Source organism: Pavona decussata, unplaced genomic scaffold (assembly GCF_977016875.1).
Source record: "Pavona decussata unplaced genomic scaffold, jaPavDecu1.1 SCAFFOLD_181, whole genome shotgun sequence".
Taxonomy (NCBI): domain Eukaryota; kingdom Metazoa; phylum Cnidaria; class Anthozoa; order Scleractinia; family Agariciidae; genus Pavona; species Pavona decussata.
In genome coordinates, this window is record NW_028145591.1 from 552,501 (window position 1) to 572,679 (window position 20,179).

General features: G+C 38.2%; 3 protein-coding genes across 5 annotated transcripts in view; 2 read left to right on the forward strand and 1 right to left on the reverse strand.

Moving 5' to 3' along the window:
• LOC146463052 (mitochondrial import receptor subunit TOM22 homolog) overlaps positions 1-1,579 on the forward strand; it is a 5,891-nt gene extending 4,312 nt beyond the window's left edge. Inside the window, exon 3 of the mRNA XM_085084925.1 lies at positions 1,080-1,579. Within this exon, the coding sequence (XP_084941051.1) occupies positions 1,080-1,160 (81 nt within the window). The 3' untranslated portion in view covers positions 1,161-1,579. The remainder of the gene's footprint in view (positions 1-1,079) is intronic.
• Positions 1,580-7,129: 5,550 nt separating this feature from the next.
• Positions 7,130-19,237, reverse strand: LOC146463053 (signal recognition particle subunit SRP68-like). The gene is made up of 13 exons (XM_085084887.1): positions 19,095-19,237; positions 16,791-16,857; positions 15,953-16,066; positions 14,424-14,619; positions 14,033-14,115; positions 13,706-13,913; positions 12,824-13,063; positions 11,828-12,079; positions 11,137-11,231; positions 10,851-10,983; positions 10,260-10,335; positions 8,173-8,222; positions 7,130-7,410 (listed from the first exon to the last, which is right to left on the reverse strand). The coding sequence occupies exons 1-13, from the start codon at positions 19,195-19,197 to the stop codon at positions 7,180-7,182; spliced, it is 1,848 nt and encodes a 615-aa protein (XP_084941013.1). The 5' UTR covers positions 19,198-19,237; the 3' UTR covers positions 7,130-7,179.
• Positions 19,238-19,287: 50 nt separating this feature from the next.
• The window catches only part of LOC146463054 (protein chibby homolog 1-like), a 156,092-nt gene continuing 155,200 nt past the window's right edge, over positions 19,288-20,179 (forward strand). Inside the window, exons 1-2 of one of the 3 annotated variants that reach the window (XM_085084892.1) lie at positions 19,288-19,530; positions 19,802-19,952. In XM_085084892.1, coding sequence (XP_084941018.1) covers positions 19,344-19,530; positions 19,802-19,938 — 324 coding nt within the window. In that variant the 5' untranslated portion in view covers positions 19,288-19,343 and the 3' untranslated portion in view covers positions 19,939-19,952. The remainder of the gene's footprint in view (positions 19,531-19,801; positions 19,953-20,179) is intronic. The other 2 variants (XM_085084891.1, XM_085084890.1) reach the window with 2 other exon arrangements.

A 20,179-nucleotide genomic window follows, 5' to 3' on the forward strand; every position in this document is an offset into this window, starting at 1 on the left:
GTTAATTGACGAAACATGCTAGCTGTTGGTAATGCCTGTTTAATACATGTTTTTAACAAAAAGTATTTACACTTTTGAAGTGACTTAAGGTGTCTGCATCCACTTAATAGAGGTGACGGTTTAATAGAGGTAGTTTTAACAATAAATTTACAAAGAGGTGACGGTTTAATAGAGGTAGTTTTTACAGTAAATTTACAGTAGTTTTAAGAAAACGACCAAACATTTAAGTTTATAAAACATGTTTCGACAGAGACCTCAGTCATCTTCAGTTAAAATGCAAAGTGTTGTAAGTTGAAATTGTAATAAGTAGACAAAAATGTTAATTATGATAAACGGTGACAACAGAATGAACATGAAACGTTTATCATAATTAACATTTTTGTCTACTTATTATAAATTCAACTAACAACACTTGGTACTTTAACTGAAGATGACAGAAGTCTCTGTTGAAACATGTTTTATAAACTTAAGTGTTTTGTCATTTTCTTAAAACTTTTGGCTTGCCTGCTAGTATCAAGACCCTTTGGAAATTTACAGTAATTTGAAGTGAAGCATGTACCTAAAAGAAAATTTTAGTAGAGCTAGCCAGCAAATTAATTTTTTCATTAAAATCACTGAATACTTGCCTTTTTGGAAAACTTTTAAGTCCTTTACTCCTCTACTGAATTTTTCTTTTATTTTACAACAGTTAAAGAGTGACAAGTTTCATTTTTAAAATGGAAAATCCACTGTTTCGCCAGAGCTGTTTACCAGGTCTGGATGGGAAAATTCATACCGCTAGAGCGCGTGTCAACAGCCAATCTGGTTTAAGGATTTAGAATATAAACCACTGGGAAGCCTCTTGTGTCCTAGATAAATAATATTAATACACACAGCTTTAAGAAATTGACAACAACTCCAGGCAAGGCCAAGCTTTTAGAGGTGCTGACATGTAATCCGCCAAATGGGTTTGTTTTGTGGTAGTCTCAAAAATCTTCAAATCTTTAGCCACACTTTGTAAATAGCCAACTCACTGTTACTCTGCCATTATAAATAAAACACTACTTTGATAATCATGATGTTTTGTTTATTTCCATTAGATCCTTCTTGGACCAGGTAGCGCTGGAGGTGGAATGGGACTCCCTCCTGGCTATCCAGCTCCACAGCAACAAAGAAATTGAAAAATAAAGTTTTAATGCATGGAACGTGCTGAACATTTCAACCCATACTGTGGACTGTCTTTGCAGGAATCTAATATGCAACTGCATTTCTTGAATTTATTAATTTGACTAAGAAAAACTTTTTGCATGCTTGAATTTTTTATGCTTTGCTGAAAAAAATTACATGTAACTAGTGTATGCAAGGTGACAATTTATTGTTAAATCATGTTCATCACTTTGGGCATGACATAAGATGCAGTAAAGATAGGCCATTAGTGACTACATTCAGTCTGTATGAAGAAACTGAGGTACATGTACTGCAACCACTTTTCAGCAATGCTACTTCTGGGTGATGATGTTGGGTGTGAAAGTTCATTCTGTGGGAGGTTTTAGAATGTTTCCTTGTACATGTAAATTCAATATTAAAATGAATAACCCACGTCATGTGTGTGTTTGTTTCTTAGTGCAGAATTTAAAGCACAAAGTACTAATGGATTAGCTAAGGGTACTGCCTTACAGGGCCCTTTCTTCATAATGGCCATGTGGGGTTGCAGTGTTATTGGTTTATAAATCACTGGTACGGCAAAAGGTTCAAAAACCACCTTCAATTTTCGAAAACTTAAGGTGGCTCTGAACGACTTCCTTTAATTTTCAATTGAATATGATAGTTTTTACAGTGCGACGCTACTTAACGTGGCCACCCAACAAACTTTTTTTTACAAGTTAGCCAATCAGGATACGCGAATTTGATTGACGATCACGCGTCCTTGCTAAGTCCAACAGGCAAGTGACGCAACAACGAATTATTGAAAACATGTCGTTTTGTATTTTATGGCTATACTTGTAAAAAAAAAAGTTTGTTGGGTGGCCACGGTAAGGCGCGTGGCAATGTAATAGTGTCCTCAATTAGTATAGTGCCTACAAGCTAAATACTCTGACACTTGACCAAAGTTCAGTTCTAGTTATTCATTGATTCATCAATATAGATAAACGACATTTGTATCACGCTCCAACGGGATTCGAACTCGTGACGTTTGCAAAGGTGCATGAATGAGTCATTCCTCTTCTGATCACAACTGATCAATCTCTATATTCCTATAAACATGTCATTGGTTCTAAGTGACAGTTAAAAGCAGCTGTCATTACCGGAACATTCTAGACCAACAGTAACTGAGGGGTGCAATAAGTCCTTAAGTTTTTCTTTGCTTATATCATGTCGGTCGATACGAGTAAGCTGGGTAATATGCTGGATCGTTTTCATGGGGATGACACCGAGGCTTTCTTAGACGAATTGGTAAATGATAAGTTTTCAGACTGGCGTTTAACCGATCCTAAAAAGAAGGCTAAAGTACCGAAAGCGGATGACACTGACAATCGCAACAAAAAGAAACCTCTTGACTTAGAAAAATCAGCTCTATTGAAGTTTGTAACTCCGCAAACACAGAGAAAGTGGACGCGATTCCCAAGACGAGATCCAAGCACTCAAGACACGAAGGTAGAGAAGGTGAACAATGCTACAAAAACAGACAGCGCTGCTCTCCTTGATACTGAGCAAGAGCCTAGCGATTATGAAGATGCAAGCAATGCAAAGTTTGAAATCAGACACAGAAAAATGGAAAACTATCTGAAGGATTTGCGGTATGATGGACTAAAAAGGCGCGTCGATTCGAATCAGGAAACAAGACGGCGGAGTTCCGCAACTTCCCTGGGAGCAACGGCGACTTTTGGGTGGGCTTCTTCTGAACAACTCAACGTTGATAATTTTTCGGCCTGCACAGAAGAAGAACTGATTGCCAGTAAAATGGAAGATGTAAAAGAAAAATTTAAAAATAACATTCTTGACAATTGGAAAGACGACGTTGAACTTGCGCTGTTAGTGATGAGAAACTCTGGAACAGGATATCTAAAAGGCGATGAAATTAAGAATTTATTAGACATCTTAAACTGACAGAGGGCCTATGAACATTTCGTTTCCGTTGCAGCTGCTTAAACTGGTCCTTAAACTCCCTATTACTAATTTTTCCTTTTTCAGCTAAATTTATCCACTGAAGTTCTGTGTCGTCAAGGTCATCGAAACTTATTTTATTGGCCGGCCTCGACTGTCGAGTCCCAGGTTTGTGAACATTAAGTCCATAAACGCTCAATAACTTGCGGTAACTTTATGTGTTTACTTACTAACCCAGAAACGAGGTTATTTCGACCGAAAAAGAGAAGAAAAGAAACGAAACGATGTAATATTTCGAGCATGTAAAAATACATGTTACCGTCATTTTTTTGTTTTCTTTGCTGTACACGAGAACAAGTATTTTCTTGAGTTTCTCCATTGTTGTAAAGGTAAATTATTCTCAAAATAAAGGTCATTCTAATGCAACTTTTGAGTGCAGCTGAGTTTCACACCAGGGGGCCAGCAAAAATAGGTTTGAGATAAATAATAAAGTTATCGGCGGAGTCGAAGGTGTTTCGCAATATTTCCAAGTTCATGCCGAATATTCACCATCAGACTCGACAGTCGAGGCCGGCCAATAAAACAAGTTTCGATGACCTTGACAACACAGAACTTCAGTGGATAAATTTAGCTGAAAAAGGATAAATTAATAATAGGGAGTTTAAGCAGCTGCAACGGAAACGAAAACGTCACTTGTACTATTTTGCGATTATTCCAAAACTCCCTCAACTTGTAAAATATGACAAAACTATCCAGGAAAAAAAAGGAAGAAAAGCGTTCATTTCTTAAGACAGAGAATGAAAAATTCACCGTCGAGTACTCACGTCTCTACAAAACCATGAATTTGGTCATTTCACGTTGTTGTATTGCCGAGGACGGCGAAGAAGTGTACCAAAATTTCCAACGCACTTGTAGGGTCATTGTTTTGCCCATTAAAGCCTATTGTTTGTGACGTACTCGTTGCCGTCACCGTTAGTAGTTGCTTAAACTCCCTTATATTGATGCCTTTTATTCTGATTGGCTACTTTTCAAGGGGCCAAATTAATTTCTAGTCAGTAAGGAAGAAGAGGGAATTATTTAGCAACTGATTGCGTCGTTTCCTTAGGATCACTATCCTAAGCGAGTGGTTAAGGCATCCGATCGGTAATCTGGAGACTCGGGTTCAGTTCCTGAGTGAACCACATTTACAATCATTTCCTTAGTTTTGTTGATTTCTGTTCCCAAACTAACTCAACTCATATTTCTACAGAATAAATGTTTGAAAGAAAATTCGTCCTAAACGGTATTTGAATCCACGTCCCCCCGCACTACTACATCACCAGGACAACCACGCTGGCAACGCACGCGCGCACCCTAATCCTCTTCTCCCTTCCCTATTCTAGCGCCTGTCACACAGGCTACGTTAATACAGCAGCAGTATATCGAAAATTTGGCAATAAGAAGCGCGTATTTTAAAGAATATCTGTATTTTCTACATCGTCAAAAATCCCTATAGGTTCGTACTGCATGTATTTGATAATGTGAGGGATCGGTTCCGGTTTTTCGGCCCACCAGCTTTGAAAAGTCTTCCAAAAGGCTAGAGCGGAAGAGCAGCGTAAAAACATGAGATCCAAGGAGCGTATACCAGTTAAACATTGAGGGCATACATTGTTGTCACAAATTTTGTCTCTAAAAAGACTTACTTTGGTTGCAAGAATGTTGTGGATAATTTTATATTGGAACGGCATTGTTATTGCAACGTCGTTTTGGATCTGGAAACTTGAAGGTAATTTGTACACTTTGTGAATGGTTTCGCGAAGAAACCACATCCAAATTTTCATGAGTTTGGTTTTGTGTTTACGAGACCAAAGTAGAAGCTAAAAGCATTTTTAGCATAAATTTGTCCACTTAAATCTCAACCTTAATGAGTTTCATGATACAATATCGTTAACAACACCGTTTTTTATAGTTTTACATGTTTTCTCATGTTTTACATGTTTTCTCGTTTCTAATCCGCTGTTTACATGGGGCTGCCATCTAACCTGGAGTTTATTTCCTGACTGTATTATTTTTCATAGCTATATATTTCTCGGCTCTAAATTCTTAAATAAGGATTTACACCACGTTGTTGACAGAACTAAGAAAATCATATTGATACTAGGTTTGGTCTGCTTTATCCTCATTTCTCTGCTACGAACCTCCTGAATTTTGATTTTGCTTTAATCCTTCCGCGTCCTTAACAATTGTACCTAGAGTTTCTTCTAGCTTATTCAAATTTGTTAGACAAGAGGTCGTCGAGTTTTCACGAAAAATCCTCTGTATGGCAGCCTTTTCTTCCTTTTTTTTTTTTTTTTGTTGTTGTTGTTGTTGTAATGTTTACCATTAAGAAGAGTTAAAAGAAGAGACCTCGAAAAATACTGCCTACCCACGTGGAAACAGGCACACCACTAAAAACGCAGCTAGCAAGACTTTATGAGCGGCCATTTTCTTGCAGTTTTTGCGGGACCTGTTTTCAGGCTCGTTGCTCAATAGATTTGTATGTTTATCTCACAAGCAGCTTAGCTTAGCAGCGACTTGGCTCTCATTCTTGTTTTCTGAGAATTCAGCAAGCAATCGTATATCTCATAAGGAGCTTACCTTGGGGACGACTTGAGTAAGTTTCACCCTAATTTCTAAAGCGCATCTCAAAAAGGATTAATTTGGGAAGGACTAGAATTTCCACATATTACTGAGTTTTCAACAAAAATTATAGTTTTTACTTATTTTCTTAGCATTGGGCAACCTGAAAAGGAACTCTAGACCTTTTTAGCGCATTTGTTGGGTTCGACGATAGGGGAACGCAACCTAATCTGGCAAAGTCTTGGGTGCCCTGTGTTCCCAGGCGGTGACACATTTGCTCGTTCTCGTTGTTCGTGTACCATTTCAGCGCCATCTTGAATTACGTCATGTGTGCAAGCACATGTCTTGTTTGATTTGAATTTCGTCATACGCGCGAATGATATCGTGCACCCCGTGGTGGTAACTCTGGTTTTTACGCATCTAGTATAGAAGTCTTCTCTTATTTGAAATCGAGAATATGTTGAAAAGACAGACATGCTGTCGTACTTGATCGGGCAACAAACAAACTAAACTCGATGGAGTTTGTAAAAAGTGACCAGCAGACTTTGTGTTCGTTTTATAACTAAAGTTCAGGGGCTTTGTTTCTTCACTCTTCAGCGGACAAGGACGTATATGTTGTGGTTCAATTTAAATTTTATTTTCCATTGTTTCAAACCCATCGCACATTACCATACCCAAGAACAATAGCAAGATAAAATTTAAACCAAGGATAAATTTGATTGCTTTTTGTTGTTTTAGCTCAGATTTCTTGGAGTTTTTGCGTGTGGCATGAATTCCTTCAGGAAACGTTGCTCCAATGTTTTATCCGCTGAGTCGTATTTCATTTTGTGATGAAAATGGAAATCTTGCCCATAATCATGGGATTTTATTGTAAACGAAGCGCAAAGCAGCAGATAAAACATCGGAGCATTGGTTTGCTGAAGGATTTCAAGGCCACGTACAGAAACTCCGGTGAATCTGAATCTGAGCTCGAACAATTTGAAAACGTGACTAGAGGCAAATGAAGGAGAGTGAAGGTGCGAAGAGATAGATGAAGGAGAGTGAAGTAAGGTAATTGGAGGCAAAACAAGACAAGTAAAGCTGAATACCGGTAGAGGCAAATGAGGGGGGAATGAGTGGAGGGGGCAGGGTAGCAGTAGATTCTGGTAGCCTGTGTTCATCCGCCCCCTGCAAAGGAGGTGGCTTGAGTTATTTTAACGTATATGAAGGTTGGTGAGGGTATATGAAAGTCGATGAAGTTTAGGTATAGTCATACGGTATACATACATGCAGCGTCTAATTATCTAAACAATACCAATGCATCCATGGCATTCTAACATAGATGATATACCATTAACCCTTTTTCGCTGATGGGCAGGACCTATGATCGTTTGCGTCCGAGGCTCGGTGGGCTTATTTTCTGGGAGGAACCTTGTGACCAAAAAAAAACAACAACAACAACAAAGCATTTTTTGGCAGGAAATTAAGTTTATCTTTTATTACTTTTCATTGATGTTTTTAGCTGCCAGATCCCCACAGCCAACCCTTGAAATAACCAGCTAAGCCGGCCGCTTTTTTCTCCTCCACTCTGTGGGCCAGAGAAGGAAACTGAACCTGGTTGAGAGCCAAGTCAAAAAACAGAGGCTTGCAGGGAACTGGTTCAAACTCAGGTGGGAATGCAGTGACTTGAGGTGCCTTGCTTGTGAGGGACGCGTCAGTTACATAGTGATCCAAACGGGCACTCAAAGGCTAAAAGGTCAAAAACAGAATCAAAAGAAGGGTAAGTCACGCAAATCTCGATTTTCATCCAAACACAATAAAGTATATCCAACATTTTGTGCCGTAAGCAGTGCTGAGAGAATTCTGCAAATATAGCCTTTACTTAGAGAATAAAAGGTAATCCCAGTATGTTCATTGTCAACAAATGACAAAAACTAAGTTAGAAACAAGTTATATTTCTGTACGAACTATACCATCATCAGACTAATATTACCTTGTATGCATATTTTTAGTCTGATGATGGTATAGTTCGTACAGAAATATAACTTTTTTCCAACAGCTTTTGTCGTTTGTCTAAATAAATTGACACAATGAACACACTCGGATTCTCTTTCATTCCCTATGTGCTGAGACTATCAACGGCTTTACTGGGCAGCAACAGAAGCACAATTGTATAAATAAGCTATTTGCTTCAAATTGTAGATATTTGCCATCTTAACGCTGTTATGCCAACAGGCCTAAGGACATCACCACTGTAAGAATATAACAACTGACACAAGAGCCGCAAAAGGCATCTACTCTAAGTCTTCTCTGACATTAACTGAACACAAACGTTGAATCTTCAGAAGGAGCAATTGTATTTAGGGAAATAGATTAGCAATGAAAGAGCGGATGGAAAGGAAAATAGGCATCAGTACCAGGCATCATGAGGCAGGATTTCAAGGGAGGAAATGCTCTGGGACCTTAAATGCTTAAGTTATTAAAGTAAATATATGGAATGATGTATCATACCTTCTCATTCAAAGACATATCACCCATTTCATCTGCAACAACTTCTCTCTCTGTCAAGAAGAGATTAAGTTTTCATTAATATGACACTAAGGGAATAATCACTATTTATCGGAGGGAGGGATGGGTGAGAAAATGGGGGCGGGGCTTGAAATTTTTGCCAATCCCTTTGCTAAAAGTGAGGGTGGTCCTGCAGTACTTGCTGAGTTGAGGAGGGGGTCCTTGAAATGTTAAAGAGAGGAAAGAAGTGTACATAACACCAGTATTTATTTGGTATTGCCATTTCTTGAATAGAGGATTATTTAAAATGCTATTGAGATCCTAAAATAAACTTATTACAGTAATGCAACTGTAACTGAACAACATTGGAACTCTAGCTCTACAACTGAACCAGTGGATCAACAGCAACTAGATCTACAAACATTACAGGATAAGACTAATTACATGGTCCAAACTATGATTCACATGTTGTTGTTACATAGACCTCAACAAGAGAGGTTGTCAAAGCCATCACACATAAAAATGAGCAAAGACAAACCGAGCCTAAAATGCCTTACACAGCATAAAAAAAGTACTGTCAGGAAAAAAACTGTTGTGTGTGACTTAAAATATTGCATGATAAAATATTAACTAGAAAATTAACTGAATGAATAATGTCACGAAATATATCACATGTAATGCGAATAAGATTAAGTTAGCGACAAAACAGATTGCACAATTGTAAACCGGTGAAGTCCGATGTTAATGTACTGCATGACAATGATGCAACTGCATGCATCTATTAAGCTATATTAGGAAAAGAAACATGTGCAATTGTGTAATAAGAATTAAATTTACTAATAGGTGCATTACAATAGTGTAGGCTTCAGATTTTACTGTGCTCGTGATTGTAGGAAAGGTACAGGTCAAGCAAATAGAACTGAGTAAATCTTAGTACAATAATTGCAATGTAAGATCAGATATAGCCAGAACGAATTAAAAACGGACTTGTGAATCGCAATAGAAGATGGTGAACTGTAGATCAGATATTGGAGATTGTCAGATCGTTGGAATGTTAGAATAAAACTTCAGAAAAGGAAAGATACAGTCCTCTTCAGTTTGTGAACTGGCGAGTGCAGAGTCCCCAAAAGATTCTACGGCAAGCACAGTTACAAAACAGACACTGCAACAGCTCAAATTTAAAATAAAAGACAAAAATTTAAACTGCCGAAAGCCACAACTATCATAACATCGAAACAACCTTTGAGACATGCAATGGTTAACCACAGGGCTTTAATCAGTCTCAATCACGTCCTGAAAATCATAACAGCCACAGCGTGCCTTGGAAGATGAAGTTAAGAGAGAATTAAGAGCTCGGGTCGGTGACACGTTTGATGATGGGCTAAGCTTACAACCACTACATGTAGTGGCAGAGGAGCAGGAACTTTGAAAAATGGTTTAGTTCCCAGGGTCAGGTTTCTTCAGCATGAAACAACTGAGAGCATTACAAGGTTACCGTTACCCCCAGCATTTTGTCATCAATACTAATTTATACACCTGGGTGAAAACAAACAACATGGTGCAAAGTTTGTTGTCTAAGGAAATAATGTCAGGGTAGAGACCAGACCTCAAGCCACTAACATTTAGGTTGAAGTCCAATGTGAGCTCCCTCAATGTGCCAACCACTACACCACAAAGCACCCATGAAAAACAGTGTGCATCCATACTATAATATCACCACTACACAGTTCATAGAACATTTATAGTGCTGTGGGGAGGGGGGGGGGGGGGGCATTGGAACATTTCCATAATAAAATAGCAGGGTCTTGAAAAAACAAGAAAGTTTTCTAATTTCTCACCCATCCACCCCTCGGATACATATAGAATGGTCCCTAAATGGATGTTTCAAAAGAAAATACACAGTAAACAATTCAAGCTAATAAATCATCTTACAGTATCCATATCATTAATAACACCATCACAAAGTAACACGGACTGGCAGAAACACGAACTTTCCATAGCTGCACCATTAACGAAAAGTAAAATGTTAGTTGTACTGCCAATGTCACTTCTCTCCCTAGCAGTTTTTGTACACAGTACATGCCACTCACCTAAGATATATGAGGCATGAGCAGAGCATTTGAATCCTCTGGCCAGGGATATCAGTTCCTGGAGACTGTTTATTACCTTGATTAGAGCAAAATAATTGGCTTGAGAATATAATGAGAGGATTGTCTAATAGATACAGTGTATGAGGACAGATAAAACTGTAATGCATCAGTAAATTCCAAGAGTGCCCATTCATTCATTCATTTAATGCGTTCATGTCACCTCTAAATCCCTGCAGCATGAATCGCAGTTCAAGCTTTGTCAAGTTTAAAACACTTGTCTGCTTCCCATGTTTTAAACTTGACAAAGCACTACTGCTTGTTCATTAAACTCTATTTAACAAACATTCTTATTTTAAGAACTACAGCAAATTGTAATCAACAAGCTGTTTCTCACATGCACTTGTTCGTGGTATTAGCTTTGGCTGGCAAGCCCCCAGATCACTCTCAGTGAGTTTAGAGGAATAACGTTAGCTTGGAGTCCGGACAAACAATTGAAACCAGTTTGAAATTTTTATTCACTGCTGTTGTTGTTTGAAAAGGCACCCTTTAGTTGCCTCTATTGGAAGTCACAAGAATAAAACATACTCATACCTGTGTTTGAGGGGAGTCTATTTCTTGGAAATGTGTGACAGCAGAAGTTGAATGACTTAGAACACGGTTATACAATGACGCTGCTTCACACCACTTCTTGGCCAACAGAAAAGAATGCGCTACAAACAAGCACCTTAAAAAAGAAAAAAAGCAAACAAAATTACATTTCTATGTTGTAATGAAAACAAAATAAACAAAAAGGCACAGTGTAGAAATTTGATAAATTTTGCATGCAGACTTAATCAATAAATTTAATCGAAATTGCAAACGGGAAGTACTGCTGTACCTTAGGGCTTTGTATTGCAGCATCTTAGCAGCTATCTCTTTGGAGAAAGTCAAGTCTTCGTCCATCCCAGGTAAATCAGCCATGTCAGACAGATTCTATAAGATAAAATATAGACCAAGAGACGGGTTAGTGTGAGTTGTCTAAGATTGCAGTGAGACAGTCTTACTCTGAAAAAAAAAAATCAATGTTTGAGTTCTCCAAACAGGAGTCGCAACTACGAAATTCTGTCACCAGATGCTCTATCACTGTTTTGATTTTTGTTTTTTTTGGAGCTATGCCATTTAACTAGCTTGGTGTGACAAACATCCTGCAAGATCAAATCCCAGCAACATGCAGGATGCTTGCCACAAAATAAAATACATACTCTCATTTAATCACTGGGCTTAAAACATACCAACACATTTCTTCCAAAAGTAGTAGTATGGGTAGTCAAAAAGTGCCCACTGCATAGCCATGAATATTAGAAATATTTATTTGAGATAAATACTCCTGTCTATGACAGACTTATCAAGTTATTTTTAACATCAGAATTGTCCAAGGTAGTCTTTTACATAAGCCATCTTGCCTTGTTTGTTAATATAATTGTATTTTGTGTGTGTGTACATGAACATGTGAGGCAAATTAATAAACTGAAACTGAACTGAACTGATTTGCCTACTTGGATTCTTACAGATTTGCAATGATATATTACCTGTAAAATTATGTCATATATTCGCACAAGGTCCTCAGGTTTAGAAATCTTTTTGGCTGCAGAGCCCGATTCGGCAGTCACTTCCTCTACAGAATTCTGCAGAACAGCTGGCAAATTGCTCTTCATGGACTCAGCCATAAGCAAGTTCCTTTCAACAGTTTTACTCAGCCGAATGTATGTGATGTAAATATGAAGGAATTGCATGTTTCCAATTTGTGCCTCAGTCTTTTGAGAACGGGTCTTGCCAGAGCCCTGAAACCAAATCACATAAAGTGAATATGCTAAATTACTAAAGAAAAACTACTTTTAATTAGTGCCACACCATGCTATTAAAAAGAGAGGCATTCCAACAAGCAAACAAATTAGGACCCTTGCCTTTGATACAAGACAAGGCAATTTTTTTTTGGGGGGGGTGGGGGGGGGGGTGGGTATGAAGTCAGAAAGATTGGAAACACGTACAGGAAACGTTGAGGGTAGGGCAAGGGTAGGGGACACCCTGTGCATCAGTGGGGCAGCCTGTCTCCAGGTAAGCAACGGATTAACTGTAAACCAGGCATATCTAGCAAACTGACAAGCACGCAAGAAGATTTAAAGGGGCACTGTCACAGAGATTTTGCTGGCCAAAGCTACTGAAATATTTGAAAAAGAACCCCTTCTTTAGTGTGAAATCCCTGTTAGAGAACCAGGAGGGAAATATGAAATGATTTCTCTGAGGAAGTAGCTTAAAATACACAAGGGGAATTTGACAAAATTGGCCATTTTTTCAAGCTGCAATCCATTTCCATCCTAGCCATCCACAGACAGAAATGATTGATAGTTTCTGTGCACTAGGAGGGTTATTTTGTAACAAAAATAATATTGTATCATTATTTTAACGTTTTTGAAACTAATATATATGTTTCATCACTATTCAAAGTGACACTAAAAATAGGTGACACGTACTGCTCCTTTTAGTATCCATAGACAGAATATTTTTACACAATCAACAGCACTCACTGTGTCTCCCTTTAACTCATCCTTGATAGCTTGCAGTGCATCTTTACATTCCATCAGTAAATTATCATACAAAGTCAGCTTGCTGTCCAGTGTCTCAGCTCTGTCCAATTCTCTGGCACTTTGCTGTGCATGCAATATGAATGACCGTACTTTCTCATTCTTCACTGGTACAGTGTGGCCACGCCAGCTTACTTCTGTCATGCCAGCAGCTTCCTTATCTCGGGTTTGAGCAATGACTTCCTAAATAAGAAAAAAACATGACAGCACTGTGTTTCTGTTTATCACAGACAATATTTTATACAATGATCACTCTGGAACATCTAAACAGTCATCTGTATAATTTTTGTAAGGTTTCAACTTGGGGAGACTGGGCCTGGCTGCCACAACGCATGGACACAATAATGTAAAGCTCCATACCAACTTAAAAAACTGATACAGGTAGATGAGATAGATAGATTTTTACATACCAGCCCACTACAGCTTTTTTTATCTTTATCGAGGTCTAGTACCTGGTTCAAATCTCCGCCAATAAATAATAAACACTATTAAGTCAACACATCCAAAGTCAAATAAATATTTGAAGAAAAAAATGGATCTAAAGCAGGTTCATCACCATGTTTTTTTTTTTTTTTTTTTGGGGGGGGGGGGGGAATTTCTCCTGTGGCTACTACAAAATGTTATGGTATTATCAGTTAAATATGGCATGCTATTGCACACACTAAGCCTCTAACTACTATGGAATAGAAATGCAAAGTTTTACACCTCCTGTGGTCTGACCTGTAAGTACTGTAACTACATGTACCAAGGATTGATGTTTTAGGTCATTGCTAATGGGATGTCGAGGTTCTAGGGACATTCCCAGTTTAAAAACATTCAACTTACATCAATCTTGGCTGTTAGCACTGGATCATGTGTTCCTCCCGCAGCAGTGGCACTCAATCTCAGTTGCATTAGATCATTGATATCTGTGGTTCCCTCTTTAAGATTGTATGCACAGTAACTTATGTTGGGTGTAATCTCTTCAACCCTCTGTAAATACATGCCACGCTGCTCCTCAGAAAATGCACCAGCTAACTTCTCATAGATTGTCCTGTGTCATGTGAAGAATCCACAAAATAAGATGCCATATATCTAGTTCATTTTTTACACTTTATTTAAAGCACATAGTCTGTTAAGGTAAAATGACAATGAATAAATTAAATGGCTTACTTAGCTTGGCGAAACAACTCAAGAGCTTCTTTCCAGTTCTGCAGCTCAAAGCTGACACTGCCCTTCATAAAGGAAGCATATGCCTGTTTAAAAAAATTAAAAATTAGCAACATTTTATGGATGAGAGTAGGTTTTTTTCCCCTTACAATACATGATGCTTTACTGTCTTTCTCTTTACTCACAAAGGACTTTTAATACCACCCAAATTGTGCCTTTTGTAAAGACTTTTTTTTTTTTCAAAACTGACGGGCAAAACCAGCAAAAAGTACAGGGCAATATTTCTGCTCTCAGCCTTTTTGCTTGGCCATCTATCCTAACATCTACAACACTCTTTATTCCAATAATTTTTGCCTTAACAATAAAGTGTGTAATTAATGTGATAAATGGATACCTGGGCCTCTAGTTTGGTCCTTGCATCACATGCTTCAGCATAACACAGCTCTTCCAGTTGACCTGCATGGCTTGCAGCCTTACGTAACCTTCTGATGTAGTGAAACTTTTTGCGTAGTTCAGTGTTGGCCAAGAGTTTTAACTCCATGGCATGGCTCCATGCTCTCTCTGCATCCATTAGAGGAATATGTAAATACCTTGTGGAAAAGGAAGATGGTCAACTGTAAGTGAGGTCATGAGAAACATACAAGGACTTTGTATAATGTACAGCATGTCATAAGAAGAGAAGAAAGAAAAATATGAAGCTCCAATAAGTGTCCAACCCATGACTATCAGCACACCATCCATATAGATTACTACAGTACTGTATGGACGTCAGTGTGTTGAGTGCCTGGTCTAGTTGGGCTCATGGTGAGGATGCAAAACTTTGCCAGCAAAGTAGCAGTCAATTTCTGGGGGCTGGCTAACCACAGTGGAGACACCTGGATATCCCTGCAGGCACCCATCAGTCATTTTTTAGACACCTTTAGATTCTTGTAGAAGTAAGAGTACAACTACAAGTTTATCCTGTAGAGGAAGAGGACAAGAGTGAGACAGTCTCATTTTGGCAGGAAAATGAGATAGCTGTCACCATTTTACTACAAGTTTTTGTCACAACAGCATGGTGGTGAAAACAAGTCCTTGAAACATATTAGGTGATCTTGACTTTCTGGGGATCATGAAAGGGCTTAGCTATCATCATTCAAAACAACTTTGTCAAGTTCGTCACTCACAAGGAGTAAAATGAAGCTTTCTGGGATATACTGTATCTCTTCTTAGTACTTCTCTTAACACTTTTAGCCCTAACAGTGATCAGTATCAAATTTCTCCTGGTAATATCAGTGCGTATTCAACCCCTGAGGTCATGAGAATTAAGGATATGATCACCCAAGGTGCATTTACGTGAAATTTTAATAACCGCCTCCCCAGTACTTTTATAAGAAAAGTATGGGGACAAGATCAGAGAATTTCTTTCTTGATATTAGGGGTTAAAGGGTTAAAACTTGAAGTCAAATCTCATATTCATAGTTGTACTCAAAATAGAGGTTATCTAAACCTGGTCTCTACTATGCAACTGAAGATGGTTACAAAAATATTGTTTGTCTGCGTGCTCAAAAGAAACCGACTTTGGTTAGAATTTCTGCCATGTTCCCTATATACTACTTTGGGAACTTGGTTTGTGATTTCTCATATCAAAAGCCAGGATTGTCCCATGAAGTTTACAAACTGTCCATAATACTGTTAGGATATCATGTCAGTGACTTGCATGATATCTTCAAAAGTTTTGTTTGGAGAGAATGATTGTGTACAGACATGAGACTGGTCAACTGCAAGTTTGCAACAAATGTAGCACAAAAAATAGATATTAATTTTTCATCTTTACTGAATTTAAAGTTTTTGTAGAATTTAATGATGTACATGCATGCACATAATTGTAAATTTCCTCGCTAGAAAACTGGTCTTGAGGTATAAGCAATAAGTCAGCCTTACTTGACATCTTTGAGCAAGTCCTGTGTCACCTTCTTTGCTTTAAAGGTATGTCGAGATCCATGTTGAAAATGCATAGTCTTGTACAGCCTTCTCAACCTCCGTTGACAGTATTGTCTACAAATATAGATAGCTAGTTAAAGACTTGTCTAATGGTGAATAAAACATTGTTTTTACAGGTAACCTCAAAGAATAGAGTTCAAAGTATTAGTATAAAGGCCATCTACTATAATTCCACAGATGTATGTTGTGGTGTAACAATTTTCAAACCAGTTTAATTTTTGTTTTCCTTTGCACAGTATTCATTACCATAAATTAAGACAAAGGGAAATTTAAATCAAACTGGTTTGAAAAATTTTAAGCCAAAAAAATTTGAACAACAACAAAAACAAGCACAAGTATTCAAGGATCTGCTTGGGTAGTGGGTACTTGAAGGACCCCAACTGCAAATGAGTCCAGGTTGATAGACCCAGAATTGCCAGAAAGAGTCCTGTTGTTCTAAAATGGACCTCCAAAAAGTCTAAAGCCCAACACATTATCAAAGAGGTCCATTCTTCCATGAATAAGACCCTAAAAAGTCCCTGTAAAATGTATCCAACTCCAAAACAGACCCAACTGCTAGTTTCAAACCCAAAACGGTCTTTGTACCTCTCTATCACTGCTACAAATACAAACACTTTCAGCAATGGAATTCTCTTTGTTTCAAACAGTCACTAAAAATTAAGAGTGGAACTTTTAATCCTAGGTTTACTGATGTAAGTTAACCTTATCTATTTCAAATGACTGGGCTGTGAAGTACAGCCAATATAACAGTGTTTTTAAGAACCAAGGAACTGAGTACCTGTATCTTTGGTAATCTCCATGCCGAAGTCCATGCTGTCCTTGTGCATCTTTAATGATTGGAAGAACTTAATTTGAACCACAAGTTAAGCAAAAGTCATTTGGAAGGAAAGTTTTCATTCCCTGGGAAAAGCTAAACTTAACACAGGCCTTTTAGATTTCAAATGTGTCTATTTATATTCATGTAATTTTTAATCATCAACAAATACTTTTCAATAAATAATAACAATGATGCTCTCGTAACAAGCATAACTCATCCACATATCCGTGCGCTTTGCTTGAACAAAAATAATTCACCAAATTCACAGTCAAAGAACAGAATTTCCTTCTGACACTCATCAAGACATAATGTTTGAAGTCAAAATAGTCAAAGTACACAGTTATTATTGTTAATAAAAAATTTATAATTATAAAAATAAATGGGAATTTCATTGGCTTCCACAGAGTGGCCCTTTCATCCATTGTTTCCAGGTCAAATTGGAATTTGGAATGTTGGTTTTTGTGGAGGGAGGAAAATGGGAGTACCCAGGGAAAAATTCCTTGGAGCAGGGATGAAAACCAACAACAAACTCAACCCACATACAGCATCAACTCCAGGAATCGAACTTAGGCCACACTGGTGGGAGACGAGTGCTCTCACCACAGCACCATCCCTGCTCCCCTGAGGTAAGAAGCATTTTGATGCCAAATTATCTTGCAATTTGTTTCTGTAATTTGACAGACTCAGAGGGTGATTTATGTTGCTTTGGCTTGTTTTGATTGCACCATCCAACATGGCTGCCAATATCAATGTTTGGTTCATTAACAGAGTTAACTAGAAATACGTGACTCGCAAAACCTCGCGAGGCTGGGGCTGGGTGGAAAGCCCTCTTTACTCGTATTGTAGCATCGAATGAGGAGATTAAAAGGTTTTGTGAACATAGCAACTATTTTGATGAGCATGGTCTTTTCGTAGTTCCACAGGCTAGTTTGCGGTTTGCGGTTAAAAATCTATTTCTGACGAGATGAAATGTACAACGGGCGTGCATCGATGAATTTATTTCCCACGGAAAATTATTTTACCGCGGCCACAAAACGTGTAATTTCTTCAATGCAATCTTTCACAAAAAAGATTTCTGGAAGAAAGGGAAAAGATTCTGGAGAGATTGATCTGTATCCAGGGAATATTGATTACATTTTATCCGACACGCAAACTTTCCCGATGTATGCAAATTTTGCTGCAGACGACGCCAGACAACCTGGCGTCATTCATACTTTGTTTTTCACCGTTGCTAGGCAATATGCGGACACCTTCACGGAAATATATAAACATACATACATACATACATATATATAAATATATGTTCGGCTCGAATTTTCACGGCTTAGCTCCCGAGCGCGGCCTTCGGCGGGCCTTCGGCCCGACAAATTTATTAACCTCGCTACGCTCGGGCCTTCGGCCCTCGCTTCGCGAGGAATAACTAAAGGTAAATTGGCCACCGTAAAGAGATTCAAGTGTTGACGTTTCGAGCATTAGCCCTTCATCAGAGCGAATCAATTTGTTCTGATGAAGGGCTAACGCTCGAAACATCAGCACTCAAATTTCTTTACGGTAACCAATTTACCTTTAGCTGTTTTAAAACTCTGTTGACAAACCAGACATTTGTTTCTACTCCCCACTGACACAGCACCACATTTTTGTTAGAAACTAACCCCCTTATATATGGTCCAATAGTTTTGTGATGTTACCTGCACACAGATTATTTAAGTATTAAAGAGAGAAAATTTTAACTACACATCCATAAAATTTCAGATAAAATATCAAAACCAAAAAACACTAAATGAACAGGTTTCAAGCACTTCTACACAGCAATAGGTCAATTCAGTGAAACTCTTACTGTATTAACTGGATTAAAGTATAGTCTCACTTTATAAACCCACGCAAAAATGTTTACCAGCAAAACAATAAATTTTTAAGCCCTTACGATGTTTAAAGCCTAGGTGTTCGTGTGTTTATAATCAGCTGTGCGATGTTCTGACGTGTCCAACAACAGATCTGTTGTAAATCTGTAGCACAGAAACTATCAAATTAACTGTAAGATATTGTTTTAAGTTTATACTTAAAACCCCATCCTTAGATTTGTTTCCTCTATGATCCTCGACGGATCAGTTTCAATGCTAGCAGGGCTTAAAGCCTGATCTAGTGTATAAATTATGTGAATATGAATTGAATTGAGCTTACGTACAAGCGCAGACACCTACAAAAAAGGAAAGTAGCCAAGATGGCTATGAATAAGACGTCAATAAAACAGGAAAAAAAGGATACTTTCTAAAGTCAAAGCAATCTGTTGGGGTTCATCTTCCTTTGATGTTTCGTTCTTTGTTTCCATTTCATTGTCCACACGATGTTCACCTTCCATGGCCGCCATGTTGAGGGAAAACGAACGCTTGGTATTCTGGGAATCTGTAACCTTCCTCACCCCACCACCCCCACCCATCGCTATTTTACGGATAAACTGTTTGAAGCCTGGCTACCAAGGACAAACAACACAGAAAAAGCTACTAGCTCGTGAAGATGCCGTTTTTCAAGCGAAGTAACAAACCTCCCAAAAGAAGACTTGATGCAGGAAATACAACTTTGAGCAAGTCAAATTTAAGCCTAGTTGGTACAGGAGAGTTGGCAGAATCGGTCAATAATGCTCTTGTCAAATTAAAACTGGGCCGTCATGAGTTGATGTTTCAAGATGGCGAGTGGATTGCAGGCAAGATAACGTACATTTTTAAGCTTTTTGTATGCCTTCTTAACCCGTCAATTACTAAGTTCCTGGACCCAAATCCGAAAGCTGATAATAATGTCCAAAATCCAAAAAATAAGTCGAACTGGCTAGAGGACAGGTCGGTTGCCTAGGGTCGTTCCATTTTACATGTAAATCCACTCACACACTTGGGCTGCAAGTGCCCTGGATGGACCTATCAAATTATCACTCGGTGACATAAAGGCTGTCCACTTGATACAGATTTGCCTCTCTTCAGAACCAGGTTCCCAAAATAGTTCTAAAGATGGAGCTGAAGTGAGCAGATTACAGAAACAAAACATGCAACTGAAAGAGGAAAACAACTTTCTTAAATACAAAATTGAAGTTCTTCTGGACATGGTGAGTTTTGCTTAGAATATTTTGTTAAAGTAAATTAATTCTTATCTAAAAGAAGCATTTTTATGTTGAAGTGGATGCATGTGTAGAAAACAGATACAAGATTTCTGGAGAGCATTTGCCACTCGCTGGAAGAACAGAGATTTTAATACAAGCAGGCTACCGGCAACTGTACTGCCGCACACAATGCCTCTCATTTAACACTTACTATTATATGACATAGACAAGTAAAGATAAACGATAAAAAGGAACAACGTTT